At 38.8% G+C, this 17046-nt stretch overlaps 1 protein-coding gene across 1 annotated transcript in view; it reads left to right on the top strand.

Annotated features, from left to right (window-relative positions):
• The window catches only part of DPY19L4 (dpy-19 like 4), a gene marked incomplete at its 5' end in the record, with an annotated part of 31488 nt that extends 15037 nt beyond the window's left edge, over window positions 1-16451 (top strand). The window contains 6 exons of the mRNA XM_085298722.1: window positions 671-791; window positions 2646-2702; window positions 5797-5879; window positions 7662-7794; window positions 8770-8928; window positions 13131-16451. Of these exons, the coding sequence (XP_085154848.1) occupies window positions 671-791; window positions 2646-2702; window positions 5797-5879; window positions 7662-7794; window positions 8770-8928; window positions 13131-13295 (718 nt within the window). The remainder of the gene's footprint in view (window positions 1-670; window positions 792-2645; window positions 2703-5796; window positions 5880-7661; window positions 7795-8769; window positions 8929-13130) is intronic.
• Window positions 16452-17046: the final 595 nt, after the last annotated feature.

Below are 17046 nucleotides of genomic sequence, written 5' to 3'. Positions count from 1 at the left end.
ATATTAGTCCTTAATGCCATAGGAGTTAATGTTTGAAAAATGTTACTGTCTAGTCTCATCTCTCAGCTAAGTCAACTTGGAGGCAGCAGACTTTTGTTTGCATTACACTCATAATCCTGCTATCTGAATATTCACGGTTCTTACAATAAGCAGACTTCATATTGACTGGCAATAACCAGGTAGTTGTCTAACTAGATTGGTCTATGCACAAGAGGCAGACAATATCAGTCAATAGTAAATTGTTTATTATTACTTCCATTTCTTTTCTTTAGGAGCTCCCTTATAATACAGTGAGTGTCTATACAGCTTTGCTGAATAGTTGCTTTTTATTCTTCCTTGACTGGAAAACTGCAACAGCCAAGTGACTTTACTAGTCTGTCAGTTTTTTGATTGGTTGTTTTTTTTTTTTTTTTTCTCCTTCCCTAAACTCTGTGAAAGATGATGTCATCTTTTACCTGGGATCTTGTTTCTACCTCTTGCAGTGGATAATCAGGTGGCCTGCTCTTCTGCTGGAGATTTCCTTGGGTTCCCTCTGGTCCCATCAAGTATGGTCACAGATGTTTTGCATATCCAGACTTTGATATGTGAAAAAAAAATCAGAATGTTTTTATAAGCAGCTTAAGTACAGCGGCATATGCAGTCTCAACTAAGATTTTGCCATGTTTTTCAGAATGAAATATCTGTGGACTCCTTACGTTTGCATGCTTGCTGCATTTGGCGTATGCTCTCCAGAACTTTGGATGACACTTTTCAAGTGGCTTCGACTGAAAGCTGTACATCCAATATTGCTGGTGAGTCACTGTTGCCACTGTCTTGGGAATTGCAGCTAGCAAGCACATTGCTTTTTAAACAACAGTTACTGAAGACCTAGAGAAACGCTTGGTAGAAGATCAAGTAGTTCTGTGAGTGGTAGATCTCATGTATCCTGTTTTTTCTCTGCTTTTCATTCCTAATATCACTCTTCCATATCTTCTCCAAGAATTTGGTGATAAAGTTGTGTTCATATTATGGCCTTTTTCTCTGTAAAGGAGCAGAACAGTCTGGGTTTCTCCTGCTTTTACTGATCCACCTATTTTCTATGAACACATCTTTCAGACCTCAAGCCCTCTGTCATTTTCAGTTGAGATTGGTCAGGAAGATCGAATGCTTTATAGCACAAGTGCAGAAGAAAGGGTACTGGCATGCAGGGAGGCATGGACATAAGCTTTGTTTCAGTAGGAAATGACACAAAAAATGAGGTAGCTAGGTGGTTTTGATTGCTGAGAGCAAAACACCTTCATAAGAAATGGTAATTGGAATTATTTGTGTAAGATTTACTCTTGTGTGGCCATTTCAGAGATGCTCTGTGACCGAAGTCGAGAGTGCTGTAATGCACAACTCCTGTGCTTCTAACCCTAGCTTTATTCCTAATGTGCTGAGTAGCTTTGGGCAAATTCTGGCAGGTTTCTGCATTTGTTTTATTAATAAATAAAATGAGGATAGGGTGTTATTTATTTTCAAGATGTTTATAGGAATAAATATTTAATACTTAAATAGTGATTCATATATACCACTTACTATGAAAATGCGAAGTACTGTTATGTCATAAACTTTGATGGAGTTTTTCCAATGAAGAAGTAACAGTATGTTCTGTAGGTACAAAACATATTCCTTTATACATGACATGGTTTCTGTGATATAGACCTGGGTGTGGTATTTCTTGTTTGTTTGTTTACAGTAGCTTGCTTCATAGTTTATTATCAAGAGAAGGTCTTGTGTGTACTCCTTACCGAACGCTTCTCTTACCATATGGGCCATTTTCTCCACTAGCTAGAACAATACTGTGCTAAAGAATGGGATTCTGTTTTTTGCATATCTGTATTGTTAATCTGAGCGAAAACATCAATAACATCAGAGGTTTGAAATGTTTGTTTTGTTTTTCCTTCCCCCCCCCCCATTGCATTTTTCTGAGAGGTATTCACTTTTCTTCTGCTACCTACTTCACGAGCACATTGAGTTATTGTTATCTGAGCAGTAATTAAACGTGTCTGATACTGGTGGTAAAGTTATCATGGGTCAAATAAGTTCTGCCATGCTAAGTTAGGCAAATTCTTATTTGCAGAGTGTTTAGCCTGACAGAGAACAGCAAATTTTCACCTACTGTCGCTCTTAGGTCTCAGATGAGACCTGATAACGAAATGAGACTGATATGATATGAGACYGAGAGGGGATCTTATCAATATAAATATCTGAAGGGAGGATGTCAAGAGGATGGTGTTTAACTCTTTTCAGTGGTGCCATGCAACAGGACAAGAGGCAACAGGCACAAACTGAAACACAGGAAGTTTTACCTGAATATGAGGAAGAACTTCTTTACTGTGAGATTTACAGAGCACTGGAGCAGGTTGCCCAGAGAGGTTGTGGAGTCTCCTTCTCTAGAGATATTCAAAACCCGCCTGGACACGATCCTGTCTAACGTGCTTTAGGTGACCCTGCTTGAGCAGGGAGATTAGCCTCGATGATCTCCAGAGGTCCCTTCCAACCTCAACCATGCTGTGATTCTGTGATACAAATGTAGCCTCCTGCATGAATAGTATGAACAGACACTAAAGTTGGGGAATGGAGAAACAATCCATAATCCATTTCTTCTAACATGTATTTTCTAGGCTCTCGTTCTAAGTATGGCAGTTCCCACAATAATCGGATTCAGCTTGTGGAAAGAGGTAAAAAAAAAAAAAAAAAAAAAAGGGAGGGGGGTTATGTTTTGTCTGTAGACACAAAATGAATCATAATGTTGAACAAATATAATGCTAAGGTAAAATAAAAACTTGTATACACTTACGAAATCTTCTTTTAAACAAAACTTTATCAGTGAGGTATTAGACAATTTAATTTTTTTATAAATAATTGCTTATTTTAATTAAGAAATGTTTGAATTTGATAGCTGAAGATCACGATGTCTCCATTTATGTTTGGGGTATATAAAGTGACTCAACAGGGAAAATACTGCAAAATAAAACCTAGAATAATGGAAGTAGGCTGTCCAATCTTATTTTCAGTGAGAGAGAGTAAGGTTAGATGGAAGTACTGAGCCAGCAATGTGCCCTTGTGGCCAAGAAAGCCAATGGTCTCCTGGGGTGCGTTAGGAAGACTGTTGCCAGCAGGTGGAGGGAGGTGATCCTGCCCCTCTCCTCAGCCCTGGGGAGGCCTCATCTCCAGCACTGTGTCTAGTTCTCGGCTCCCCAGTCCAAGAGAGACAGGGAGCTGCTGGAGAGAGTGCAGCGTAGGGCTACAAAGATGATCAGAGGGCTGGAGCACCTGCCCTATGAGGAACGGCTGCGAGAGCTGGGCCTCTTCAGCCTGGGGAAGAGAAGACTGAGGGGGGATCTGATCAATGTGTGCAAGTACCTGAAGGGAGGGTGTCAAGGGGACGGGGACAAACTCTTTTCAGTTGTCCCATGTGACAGGACAAGAGGCAATGGGCAGAAATTGAAGCACAGGAAGTTCTGCCTGACCGTGAGGGGGAATTTCTTCCCTGGGAGAGTGACAGAGCACTGGACCAGGTTGCCCAGGGAGGTTGTGGARTCTCCTTCTCTGGAGATCTTCAAGGCCCGCCTGGATGCAACCCTGTCTACCATGCTCTAGGTGACCCTGCTGAGCAGGGAGGTTGGACTAGAGGATCTCCAGAGGTCCCTTCCAACCTTACTGATTCTGTGATTCTAAGTAAGGTTATGGGAGGCATATAGGCAAATATCTACTTAAAATGTTTTCATCAAATCATAATGGAACTAAGTTCTTCATGCAGAGCACTGTGTAGAGATACTTAAATACTACAGTACAGAGGAGAAAAGCTATAGATGTTTTCTTGCTCAAAATAAATATTTAGTTCTTTACTGCAAGTCACAGACGGACTGGAAAAAAAAAAACATTATTTTTTTTTTTAARCTGCTGCAGGTTTAAATATGGAAAACCTGTAATCTGCACTATACTGATACAACCTCAAAATAGTTAATTTTTTTAGAATTTAAATAAGTTTATACTAAAAAAGCATTTAAATATCAATTAACAGTATTTTGACAGTTTTTTTAATGTCTGCCTTATAGAAATTTTGATTACAATATAATATGACTCTTTACACATTTCTCACAGAGCCATAGATCTTCTCCTGGAAAACAAAAAAGCTACAGTTGCTCAAAAGAGTTATGAAATCTTTTGCAATAGAGAGAACTAGTTTAGTTCACCAGGGAATTTTCTAACAAGTGCAATGAGAGGGTTTTAACTCTAGAGGGCTCCATCCATTGCAAATGCAGTTTTTGCTTTCAAGTGATGGTGAACAGACTGCTTTCTGGGCTCATAGCTCACCCCTGAGCTTGGAAGCTATCATTAATAGTAATAGGCACTGTAAATGGACTGAGGGTCTTAATTTGTGTCTATAAAGGGCTAAGTGTATAGCTCAGCATCTCGCTGCTCAGCTGCCTTCTGACTCAGTCTGGCATAGACCTTGATCTAACTAGGTTTGCTAAGGACTCTCATTCATAACTGAAGCTGGTTTTTCTTAGGGTGGCGGTAGCAATTCGTTTTTCTGCCTGTTTTCTGTTCCTAGGACAGGTCAAGTCCATATATAACAGCTCCTCAATTGCTACAACTTTTAGCCCTGCGTAAGAACGTATGTCATCAGTTCTTGGGCTACCTTAATGCGCTTGGTTGCAGATTGCAGTCATTTGACAGCTGAATTGTCCCTGCAGTGGGGGTGGAAACTTGTCAGTTAAAAGCAGGCTCCGATTTCCAGCTGTCTGTACACTGTAGCCGTTCCAAAGTAAGCTATCCCTTTTGTATGGCATAGTGTTAACCTGTAAATTTTACCCTTTTCACAGCTCGCAATCAGTAGCTTTCCCTTAGCATTTTCAAGAGCATGTACGCACTCCAGCTCCTCTAGGATGGCCAGCTCCTACCTATGCCTTCTGCAGATGAACAGTCAAAATGACTCTAGGTCTGACAGAATCTCCTATGTTAATAAAGGACCTGTTGCTTTTTGACCTCCCAAACCTGACAGGTAGGGAATCCATAGTGCAGGCTTGCAATCTGGGCTGCTCTCCAGGAGTTGGCATTTTGTCTGGGTTCTCAAGAGTCCCTTCGTTTCCCAAAATGTTTTTCAAGAGTATAAACTCAGATGTCCTACTTTATACAAAGTGGTGTGCTTTCCTACATTAGAAGTGACTGAAGTAAGGGAGGCCCAGAGCAGATTACCCACATAATACTCTTCTAGTAATCTTTTTCCTCTCCTTTCTTGTTTCTACAACACTTTTCCACCAAGTCACAACAGGCCAAGGGACTCCCAGTTAATTTCATACTCATTTTAGTGTGATCTCGTATTATGAACAATCAGAGCATCAACAATCTGAACTTGAATCTAGCCATCCATTCCATGAGAGAAGATTTGTCAGCTTCCTCATTCAGTGCTCTCATTTAATATGCATTTGCAGGGATCACCTGAACTGTTTTTAGTGCATTTAATGCCAGTTAAAGTTGGTGAATGTTGTTGCCGTGTAGGTTTTTGATCATAAGATTAGAGATGAGAACTTGTTTTTAACATTTATTTACAGGGCAGAAGGTCTGCAGGTAACCACTCAAGACCTGCTGTCAGATAAGTTTAAAAAAAATTTTTTTAAATCACAAAATATTCAAACAAAAATGCTACTTAGGAGAGAACACTCAAATGAATCTCTATACATTTCTGTTGTATTATTTAAGGCCTTAACATTATGAGAGATCTCATGGATTTTCAGCTGTAAGTAATCAGGTATGATTGTCCTTCAGTTTTTCCCTAGGATAATGACAGAGCTTTCAGAACTACAAGAATTCTATGATCCTGATACAGTAGAACTCATGACCTGGATAAAGTAAGTATGAAGTATTACATTTCTGTGTTACTTCTTTAAGTCAGGATATTTTTTGTCTCAGCATTTTGTGGAACTACCTCTATTAATCTGAATTTCCCCGTGTTAAGATATTATGTGATTTAGAGGGAGATAAGAAATGTGTGTTTTAAGTTTGGCAGTACTCCCATGGAATATAACAGGAATTTATCATTGATTACAAGAGAAGATGATCCTGAAATATGCAAGCAAGACATATTTAATGTCATTACCAGACCTAATTTCCAAATGAAGTTGAATAGCATAATCCTTGGAAACAAAGGTGAATGTCATTAATACTTAGTTCTTCACATGCTAACTTTCCACTAGATTAAAGGATACTTTGGTTATAATGCTGCAGGGGATAGAAACACTGAAGTTTTTCTCTACATGGGCTGCACTGCCAGTATCCTGAAAAATAGACCATCTAAATGTAAAGTTTTAGAGACTTCAGTTGAGAAACATAGAGTGTAGCCTCAATGATTCAGACTTCCCTTTTAACCAGGAGGCTGCAAATCTTCCCTGACTGACTACACAGGGCAAACACTGAGCACGTAGGTTATTTTCACAAATATATTCATTTTTCCTACCAAAATTTTCAGAACTCCATTCTGGCCTCCGTCCATCTAACTTTGATCTGCTTCACTAAGGACTACACTACACTGTGTTCAAATACCTTATTTGCCTTTAACTGCATGTTTTTTAGAATATTATTTTCTGTATTTATGGAGTCTTTAATGTCAACCTGTTCATCTTCAGAAAAGAAAAGGCTAGTAATTATGGTGTTCCAGCCAATTTCTTCTTTCTTTCTGTTAATAGTGGTATATGTTATTTGTCACTGCTGTAGCTCTTCAAGGCAGCAAGTGGAATAATGCCAAGTACCTAATGGCTTTTATATTAGTCTGCATATATTACACTTCAAGTACATAATTAATCATGGTGAATTGCACTGAGTTTCACTCAGCTTAAGAGCAATTTGACTATCCCCATTTGTAGCAGCTGTTCGTATTTTTAATGGAAATAAAAGTTTTGCTTTGGTTTTATTGTTGTTTGGGGGTTTTTTTAGGATATACTTAGATATCCATATTGGAATTTTAATTGAATGTCATTATTATTTTTATTTTCTTTTTGATAAAATGAATTTATTTTGAATTTTCTCTGCAGAAAAAGTTGCCAAAGGTCTGTAATAGTGTGGCAATGGCTGTTTTCTTTAATTAAAGCAGGACAGTGAATAATTCAAAAGATGAAATCAAAAGCTAGTAACAAGCTTACTGTAGATGTTAATCTGTATCGTGGCACTGTTTATTCATGGACAGTGAAATGCATGGTCATCAGATCAAATGAAAACAATCATAAGTTTTTCATTACAAGATAACACCATGTTATGGTTCTTCTTACCTATCTTCCCTTCCAAGCTTACTTTGGCATGAGACGGCAACCATTCAGAAAAGCAGTAGTTTGATCCATTCCAGGACAACTCTGAACACCACTCCATGTGAGAGAGTGAAAGAGAATGGCCATCAACCCTTGCCTGGTGGAAGGCCTTCCTTCAAGACTCCATATTGTTGCAGTTCTGTGCTTCTCTCCGAAGAGATTATTGCTAGTGCAGCATTAAAGTCACTTGTAATTAGACCCCTCCAGTGATACCTTCATGAACTTTAATTCTTGCCATAGCACCGTAGAAGATTCACACAATGTATATAATTAAAAATATTATTTTTGGAAATGCATCCTGTTCTCATGTGAATATTAATGTTGCTTTTGCAGAAGGCAGGCTCCTGTGGCTGCTGTGTTTGCAGGCAGTCCACAGTTAATGGGTGCGATTAAGCTTTGTACTGGATGGATGGTATCAAGCCTACCTTTATATAATGATGATGATCTCCTAAAAAGAAATGAAAATGTGAGTATCCAGTTCCATAAATATATGTTATCAGAGTAGACTGTTCCATCATGTAGAACTGAAGTGCTTGATGAAATATTTGGGAGTACTGTAAATGTTAATGTTCCAGGGACGATGACTTCGTAATATTCCACATGATAGACGTGTTTCCATTGCTCTTGTGTGCTCCCTAGGCCACCTGGCAATGCAAATTATTTGTTTGGTGCAACTCGCACTGCACACTAGTGGTTTTCAAAACACCATCTTTTCTCTGAAGCATTTACAGTCTAAGGTGAGAAAAAAGCACAAAGTCTTGTAGAGAAAGGTAGCAGAAACACCTAATCTATAAACCCAGGAAGTAGACTCCTCAATGAACAACCTGACAATAATGGGTTTTAGGAAGACTGGTGTTTCTGAATGATTTTGAGCAACTTTTATTCTGCATATTTTGCCAGGGAGAAAGTCGCAAAGTGAAAAGGACTTGCCCAGTGACTGTCTGGCAAAGAAATCAAAATTGGAACTCTACATTAGTTCTCACTCTCTGTTTGAACAGTCCAGAATTACAGTAGGGAAACAGAAATCTCTAGCATCACACCTGACTTGGAAAGCATCTTACAGGAGCTGTCTTCTTCTTCACAGAAATGTAATTGGGAAAACAATAAATATAGGGAAGGAGGATATGGGAGGGAAAGTAGGGAAGGAAGTATCAAGTAAATTATCAGTGTTTCACTGTTACCAAAATACTCATGCTGAAGATTTTCAGGAGATTTTTCAGGCCACTTAAAAAGCGTGTAGGATTAAGATATTGCCACCAGCAGTGACACGTACTTGCCATTCAGCTCTCCATTACCTCACGTGGTTGGTAGATTTCAAAAATAAACTTCACTTTATAGGTTGATGTGTACCTATCATTTGTTCATGATAAGTTTGCCTCCCCCAAGGTATTTAAATTTCCACTAATTTTTACCTTGCACTAAATGTTTTCCTAATCTATAGATTTATCAGATCTATTCAAAGAGGTCAGCAGAGGATATTTATAAGATACTCACATCTTACAAAGCCAATTTTTTGATTATTGAAGATTCAATTTGCAATGAAGTGGGACCTGTAAGAGGATGTAGAGTTAAAGACCTGTTGGATATTGCTAACGGCCATGTAAGTAACAGCTAGAAAAATTTGAATATTTGAATGAATGATTCATTTAAAAAGAAATATTCTTGTAGCGCTGACTTTTATTTTCTAAATATAATGTGTAAGCGAAGATTGGTAAATGTTAAAAGTGATTAAATTTTAAGTTTCTTGTACAACTGTAATCATACCCTTAATTGTTCTTTAATTGTCCTAATCCTTCCTTGTACATCAGTATGAGTGCTGATTCTATTCCAGTCATTAGATGTTATTTAACTATATGTAATACCTGAAAAGACTATTATAGAAGCAGTAAAGCCCTGCCTCAGAGAGTGTTCTTTACTAGACTTTAGGATGTGCTTTTAAAATGTATAAACTGAAATATTAAGTGATGCATAGTTTGTTTGTTTTTCTGAGCCAGAAGTGGCAGAAAGACTGGCTGAATAAACTAGAGCTGTAAGAATTTCATCCGTGAATGCTAGCACAGATGTTATCTTACTGTGTCTATTCTGAATGCTGATAGTGCTGCTCTTGCTGTTGAAGCAGGGAATGTGATTGGGCTTGTAATGCAACCTGCCACTTGTTGAGCTGCTTCCTGGGGATCCAGCTTTGACATTACAAAGGCAGGGGAGGCTGTAAGCTCTAAATTCATTTGGGATTTGGTTACTTATTCTCCGGTCAATAGGGAAGAGAGAGTCACCAGTTACTTTCAAGTAATCATGGGTTAGCGTTATTTTCCCTAGTCAACAAATCTAGGTGTGTTTGACCTTACAGCTTGTTGTATCTATCAACTTCATCCTTGGCTTGAATGCTGCTTTTTATAAGGGGGAGAATACATATAAAATCATTTGTAGTCTTGTATTCCATTTTTGGGGAAAAATACAAGCTGTTTATAAGATATCTAACACAGATTATTTATTAACTCTAATAATACAGCTTTCAAAAGAATTTGCAGTGCAAACATTTAATTTCTCTAGCTACTTTCATTTTGTGGCGTGATTATAGGGGTAATATGTTTTGGGGGGATACTCTTAATTTCCTCAGGAATCTATGTTCGGTTGGCATGTTTCCTGGCCAGTTTTGCCATTGAGGATATTGTGTATGCTTTCCTTTTTGTTCCTTACCCCTATTGATATCTGCCTGCTTCATTTCTCTACCTTACTGTTAAAAACATATATGCTGTGGTTATCTATTGTTGGAATCAATATGTGATAACATAATACAGTGTCTGTGTGAGATTAACCTTTACTATTGATATTCAAGATATGCAGACCTGTTGTCTTACAGTTTCTTCTTAAATCTGTTTTTGCATGAGTAAATTCAGGTCCCCCTCCATACATACCATGTCAACTGGGACAATTTATCACAATTTCAGTAGTCTGTGTAATGTAGGCTGCATTTCCCCATACTTCTCATACCTTTTTCTATGCTTCCTGCATGCTTCCTTTTTCACATATAATCCTGATCTCTTCCTAATTTTAACAGCAGAGCTTTTTAATACTTTTGTTTTCTTCATCTATCACATGCAATTTCTTGTTCCTTCAATTTCTAACACCCAGTTATTCAGCAGTCCCTCCTATTGGACCCTCTCCTTAGCGCTTCTCTTTCATTTCAGAGCTGCTGTTGTCACAATGACAATTTCAATCAAAGGAGGAGAAAAAATAATAAAAGACAGTATGTAATGCACGGAGCCTGACTAAGCAGGGGAAAAGAAGCTTTATCACAGAATCAGTAAGGTTGGAAGGGACCTCTGGAGATCCTCTAGTCCAACCTCCCTGCTCAGCAGGGTCACCTAGAGCATGGTAGACAGGGTTGCATCCAGGCAGGCCTTGAATATATCCAGAGAAGGAGATTCCACAACCTCCCTGGGCAACCTGTGCCAGTGCTCCGTCACTCTCCCAGGGAAGAAATTCCCCCTCACGGTCAGGCAGAACTTCCTGTGCTTCAATTTCTGCCCATTGCCTCTTGTCCTGTCACATGGGACAACTGAAAAGAGTTTGTCCCCGTCCTCTTGACACCCTCCCTTCAGGTACTTGTACACATTGATCAGATCCCCCCTCAGTCTTCTCTTCCCCAGGCTGAAGAGGCCCAGCTCTCGCAGCCGTTCCTCATGGGGCAGGTGCTCCAGGCCTCTGATCATCTTTGTAGCCCTACGCTGCACTCTCTCCAGTAGCTCCATGTCTCTCTTGGACTGGGGAGCTGAGAACTGGACACAGTGCTGGAGATGAGGCCTCCCCAGGGCTGAGGAGAGGGGCAGGATCACCTCCCTCCACCTGCTGGCAACAGTCTTCCTAACGCACCCCAGGAGACCATTGGCCTTCCTGGCCACAAGGGCACATTGCTGGCTCATGGTCAACYTGTCATCYAYCAKCACTCCCAGGTCYTTCTCTGCAGAGCTGCTCTYCAGAAGGTCAGCCCCCAGCTTGTGCTGGTGCCGAGGGTTATTTTTCCCTAGGTGCAGGACTCGGCACTTGCCCTTGTTGAACCTCAGGAGGTTCCTCTCTGCCCAGCTCTCCAGCCTGGCCAGGTCTCTCTGAATGGCAGCACAGCCCTCAGGTGTGTCAGCCACTCCTCCCAGCTTGGTGTCATCAGCAAACTTGCTGAGGAGGCACTCTGTCCCCTCATCCAGGTTGTTGATGAAAAAGTTGCACAGGATGGGACCCCGGGCAGAGACCCTGGGGAAGTTCACTAGTCACAGGCCTCCAACTGGACTCCATGCCACTGATGACAGCCCTCTGAGTTCTGCCTTTCAGCCAGTTCTCAATCCATCTCACTGTGCACTCGTCTAACCCACACTTCCTGAGCTTGCCTAGGAGGATGTTCTGGGAGACAGTGTTAAAAGCCTTGCTGAAGTCAAGGTACACAACGTCCACTGCTCTCCCCTCATCTACCCAGCCAGTCATTCCATTATAGAAGGCTCTCAGAGCGGTTAAGCAGGATTTCCCCTTGGTGACTCGATGCTGACTACTCCTGATCACCTTTTCCTCCATATGCCTGGAGATGACATCCAGAATGAGCTGTTCCATGACCTTACCATGGATGGAGGTGAAGCTGACCAGCCTGCAGTTGCCTGGGTCCTCCTTCTTGCCCTTTTGGAAGACTGGAGTGACATGGACTTTCTTCCAGTCCTGCATCTGTAATCTAAACCTGTGACAAAACACACAGTTTACACATTTAAGTGTTGACAACTGAGTGTTCAGTACCTTTAGAAAAAGGTTGGTTGGCTGGTGAGGAATATCACCTATGCTTTCTGTCTGTGGCTGAGTCTGTGTTAGGTTGAGTTCTACAAGAGCTTGTTGTAGGAAAAAATTTTGGAATGTCTGAATAAAGTAGTTCTTTCAGAAAGTTGACGTGGTTTATTCCAGATGTAGTTGATGTAGTATGTTCTTACAGGAAGCTTTGAAACAAAGTGACTGAGCTCTCAGTTTGTGTGCTAATAAAAGTTGTCTTAAGTTGCATTGAAAGATTGCCAGGACTTTCCAAGCCAGTGAAGTTTGCATACGTAGTTTGAGGCTGAAGCATTTACYTAGTTCTAAATTAAGTGGGAAAGTGGACAAACTCTTTTGCTGAGATGTGGCTGTCAGCGGGTCTGTGGATGTGTTTTCCAAATTTGCTGTATTTAAGAAAAGAATATAAATGTGGAAGACTGGTTTGTACTATCTAGTTCAATGTCCTCTTTCTGACATTGACTGAGAGCGTAGGCTTTTGGAGCATTACATACGGGGCAAGCCAGGGGTGTTCTCCAGCAATCTGTTGCTGAGGGACTGCCTTGCTCAGGGGAAATGACTCTGATAGCCACGGAGAAATTTTTCTTGTCTTATCAGGCTTTCTAAACCCATGTAAACTTTTGCCATCCAAAGGAGTAGAGGTAGGGAAGTTGAGATTTTTCTACACAGGTGGTATGCTATTTGCAGGTGAGGCTTGAAGTACTGGGTAAATGGAGGACACGGATAATTTTGCATTGCTGCTGTTCTTTGTTCTATGAATAAAGTGCATGAGTTCTAAAATCTGCTATTCTGACAAAGGTATTAATTCACAAATGTTATTTTAGATAGTTTAAAAATTATAGGGGAATATATTTTCAGCCATTGGAATTGTGTAATATAGAAATTAAATGTCTGAATTATAAATGAAATTTCTAGAATACAGAAATAAATGAAATATACAGAATAACATTCTGTAATTATTCCTCTTGGCTATTTTAATTAGATTTTCTTATTTTATGACAGGTGGTTTGTGAGGAAGGTGACACTTACGCCTACTCAAAATATGGACGATTTTGTCATGAAATCAAAATGAACTATTCTCCATATGTGAATTATTTTACTCGGGTATACTGGAACAGATCCTATTTTGTATATAAGATTAACACTGTGATATCCTTCCAGTCATGAAAAAACATGCAAGCTTCTTTCTGAAGATAATTATGAATGGAAATCAGCTGGAAAAGTTCCTTTTGATCAAGGAAAATATTTTTCCAGATACATGTGGACACATACAGTGTACTGACAACTTTAATTTACCAAACTGGAATTTTGTGAACTACAGATCATCAGACAGAAATATCATCCTTGAAGGGAACAGGAAAATTTGTCAATTTTAGTCTCTACAAAGTGTGACAGTCTTCCACGTTCTGGCATTTGTCTTCCCATTACAAATCATCTTAATTTTCATGTAAATGAGATTTCTAACATGAATGTTCAATCATTAAAAGAGACTTTTTGTGGGTAGATTTCAGTAAATGCAGAAACATTATGCTAAAGACCTCATTTAAAGTCATATAGCTTTTATTTTCTAGCAAGAAAGCAATCAGTATCCTAAGAGTCTTTTCAAATAAGCGTTTGGGTTTTTAGCTTGTTTTTGTTTTAATACTTTCTGTCTTCTACTATAAACATCGTTATGTTTATCAAACATTCATGCATCTTATGTGTAGGTATAGAATTTGTGTAAATCAAATCAGGAAGATTTGATTAGAACAGTCCTGTAGATTAAGGCACTGACCACGTTGTTGGAGCCATGTTGGTGGAAGCGCTTGGACTTGGACCTAGCTGCAGGACTTGACAAGATCAGATCTTCCAATTTGGAAAAAACATGTCTGTAGGATTTCTCTGTTACTTAAACGTGTATATGAACATGCTTATGTGTGTCTTAACAGTCATCAGAATAGGCCAGTATACCACAGTATGCCATACTTGTATTTAGACAAGTGTTGCAGGACAACTAGGTTTGCTACTGAGACTTCTGTACTTCTCTTCAGCCCCCTCTGTGTGGGCATATGTGTGTGTGTAAGTGTGTGTCTGGGGAAGGAGGAGTGATATTTCATTCAACTTACGTAATAGTTGTATTAAAATAGTGCCATAACTTTGATTTTAAACACTATAGTCACCACCATTAAGAAGTAATGGTAAAATATTTCATAGCTATTTTTAAATCAATTGTATAACTACACTTGGATCTTTCAAAATGTTGGAAAGTACTTTGAAATTTTCCCTCTAAAATATCTGTCTTCCTTATATGACCCTCTATGTTCCTGCAGCTAATTTGCTTAACAAATCTTGTGTTCATCCTGTTTGTTTTGTACCTAGCTGATGTACTTTTAAGAGAATGAATACTGCTTTAATTCCAATGTTGGGCCTGGTGTTGTGAATGGAAAACTCAACAAAAGATAACAGTAACTTTGCTTAGAGAGGTGGAGCTGGCCAAAAAATGAGAACTTAAATTTTGGAAAAGGTTATTCATCTGGCAGGAATTATCTGCACTTATGGATTCTTTTAACACCTGGGCCAGGGACCAATCTGTCAGCCATGTGGGAATAGTTCTTTGTACCTCARATGTCTTTAAGGAAACATCTGACATAACAGGGTGAACTTTGTGATAAAAATCTCCAAACTATTCTGTAAATGAAAGCTGCAAAACTATTCCCATTGCATTTGTTGGTAAAATGCAAATTCAGAGGCTTTAACTCTGTGAAATTACTAGGAACTGCAACATGTCAGTGTATATGTATGGTTCCTAACTGTTCTATGCACATATGTTTACTTTATGCTAAAGGTAGTGCTGAGGTTTTTGGGTTTTTTCCCCCCTTTTAATCTATTATCACTATTGGAGTGATTTGAAAGAAAAAAAAAAGCTTTACTGTTGTGAATGTTAACATGTCTATAATCTATTTTTCACTTACATTTTTAAGCCTAAGAGTCTTGACAAAATGTTAAATTACTCATTTTATTTGAAACCATTGTTCAGATAAATTCGTCAAAAAATAGTGGATGTGATTATTGAGAGAAACATTAGTATAACTGAGTTACAAGTGAAAGTAAGTATTCTTCCTGGGAATACAGTTACTGTGTTGAAGATTGAGTGTATGTTTGTCCAAATGCAGTCTGCAACTATTTGCTTATGTACAAGTACGTATGCTGGACTGCACTGGACTGTTTCAGACTTTACTATTACAGTATAACAACAGAAGCTACTGTATTAACTTGAGCTCTGGCAGGCATGCAGGAACCTTCTCTGTATGTACTAGTATGGATGTAGATTTATTTAATATTTTGCAGTAAGTTTAGAGTTCCGTATGTAATTCAAGTTTGTTTGAATCACTGTCCGGAATTACACATCTGTGTGTCAGTCAGTCATTCACCTGACACGAATCATTCATGAATACCATTTCATAACAGCAATAAGGCATTCCAGGTAGCAGGTTTCAGGGTTACAATTGCACTTGGGTGGTTGAAGTCACTTCGCTTATGGCTTCATGCCTTATAATGCCATGCCAAGATGCAATATTTAACTATCCTAGACTGCCTGTTGTGTTTTACTGCAGTGCTGTATGTGTGTGGTACCACATAGAACATAGTTTGAATACGCACATGGAGAGCACATCTGTTGAGGAAAAATACAGACGAGGCCATCCACACACTTAAAGATAACTCTTAGTATATTGGCCTTTATACATGTTTGAACAAACATGTTGAACCTTATTTGAACTGTGACATAGTTATTGTTATTAGTTTTGTCATAGTTTTTAAAATGTATTCTTGATACTTCAATTGATTCTGCTTTAGGAGAATCACTTAAGATTTTTACCTTGCTTTTTATATTAGGGAAAATTGTATTGCAGCAACATTGGCACAGCAGCCTTAAGTAACAGAGAAGGAGTCTTGTATCTGGGAGAAACATAGCTGTTGTCCCAGTGAGAAGGCAGATTTTTTTAAAAAGAAGTGACTGGAAGAATTGTATCTTATGAAGAAAATGATAAAATTGAACTTACTCGGTTACAGACTAGCTAAAATAATACTGTCTATTCCAATTTCCACATTCTGTAATAAAGGAAAAATAAGTTCCATGATACCCTCAGAAGGACAAGAACAGGGCATAATTACATCTGATGTGTATGTACAACCCTAGCTTGTTTTTCAACACAGGACACAAGTCTAACTTCCTGAAAGAGTTGGGGGAATGTTTTGCAAATTTTGATCTGTTTTGCTGTAGATGTTGCAATTCAGTTGAAACATGTGCCTTGCAAGCTTTTATTAAACAGACAAAAAACTCAATCTGTGTTTCTTCTTGTGAAGATTTTTTTTTAATTCCTATCCCTCTGATTTCTAGAGCTCCAGTTGTGTCTTAATACCCTTGCCTCCAAAGATGCTCATGTAGTAAAATGGTGCAGCTAGGATGTATGCCAACTATCTTATTAACAGCTCTTCACCGGGAAAAGGGAGAATTTGCATAGCAATTTTATTGCTGTTGTGTTGTTTTATTTCTTCCTTCACATTTGCAACTTCTGATATACTTGGTCTTAATAACTGCAAAAAAAAAAAAAAAAAAAAAAAAAAAAAAAAAAAAACTTTTCAAGCACTCCCCTGCCACCATTAGAGTTGTGGATTCAAGTTTTATTAAGTCACCGTCAGACTGAYGCGTACAATTTTGTTGTAATCTTTTAGAGATGCTCTTTCATTTCCTGAATTACCACATACTTGAACTCAGTTGCTAGATTTGCCAGGTGGTATTAAAGACTAATTCAGTAAAGGTATTTCAGAACATAAGGCGTTCTGTTCATATTATCATAAAAATTTCTTCCAAACTAAATACAAATTTTAAAGTTAAGTACCATTTCCATTTTGGAGGGGACACGCAAGTATCTGAAGA

Source organism: Rhea americana, unplaced genomic scaffold, assembly GCF_003343005.1.
Source record: "Rhea americana isolate MKP2758 unplaced genomic scaffold, rheAme1 scaffold_0, whole genome shotgun sequence".
NCBI classification, from domain to species: Eukaryota; Metazoa; Chordata; class Aves; order Rheiformes; family Rheidae; genus Rhea; species Rhea americana.
This window is presented reverse-complemented; position numbering and strand designations above follow the sequence as displayed.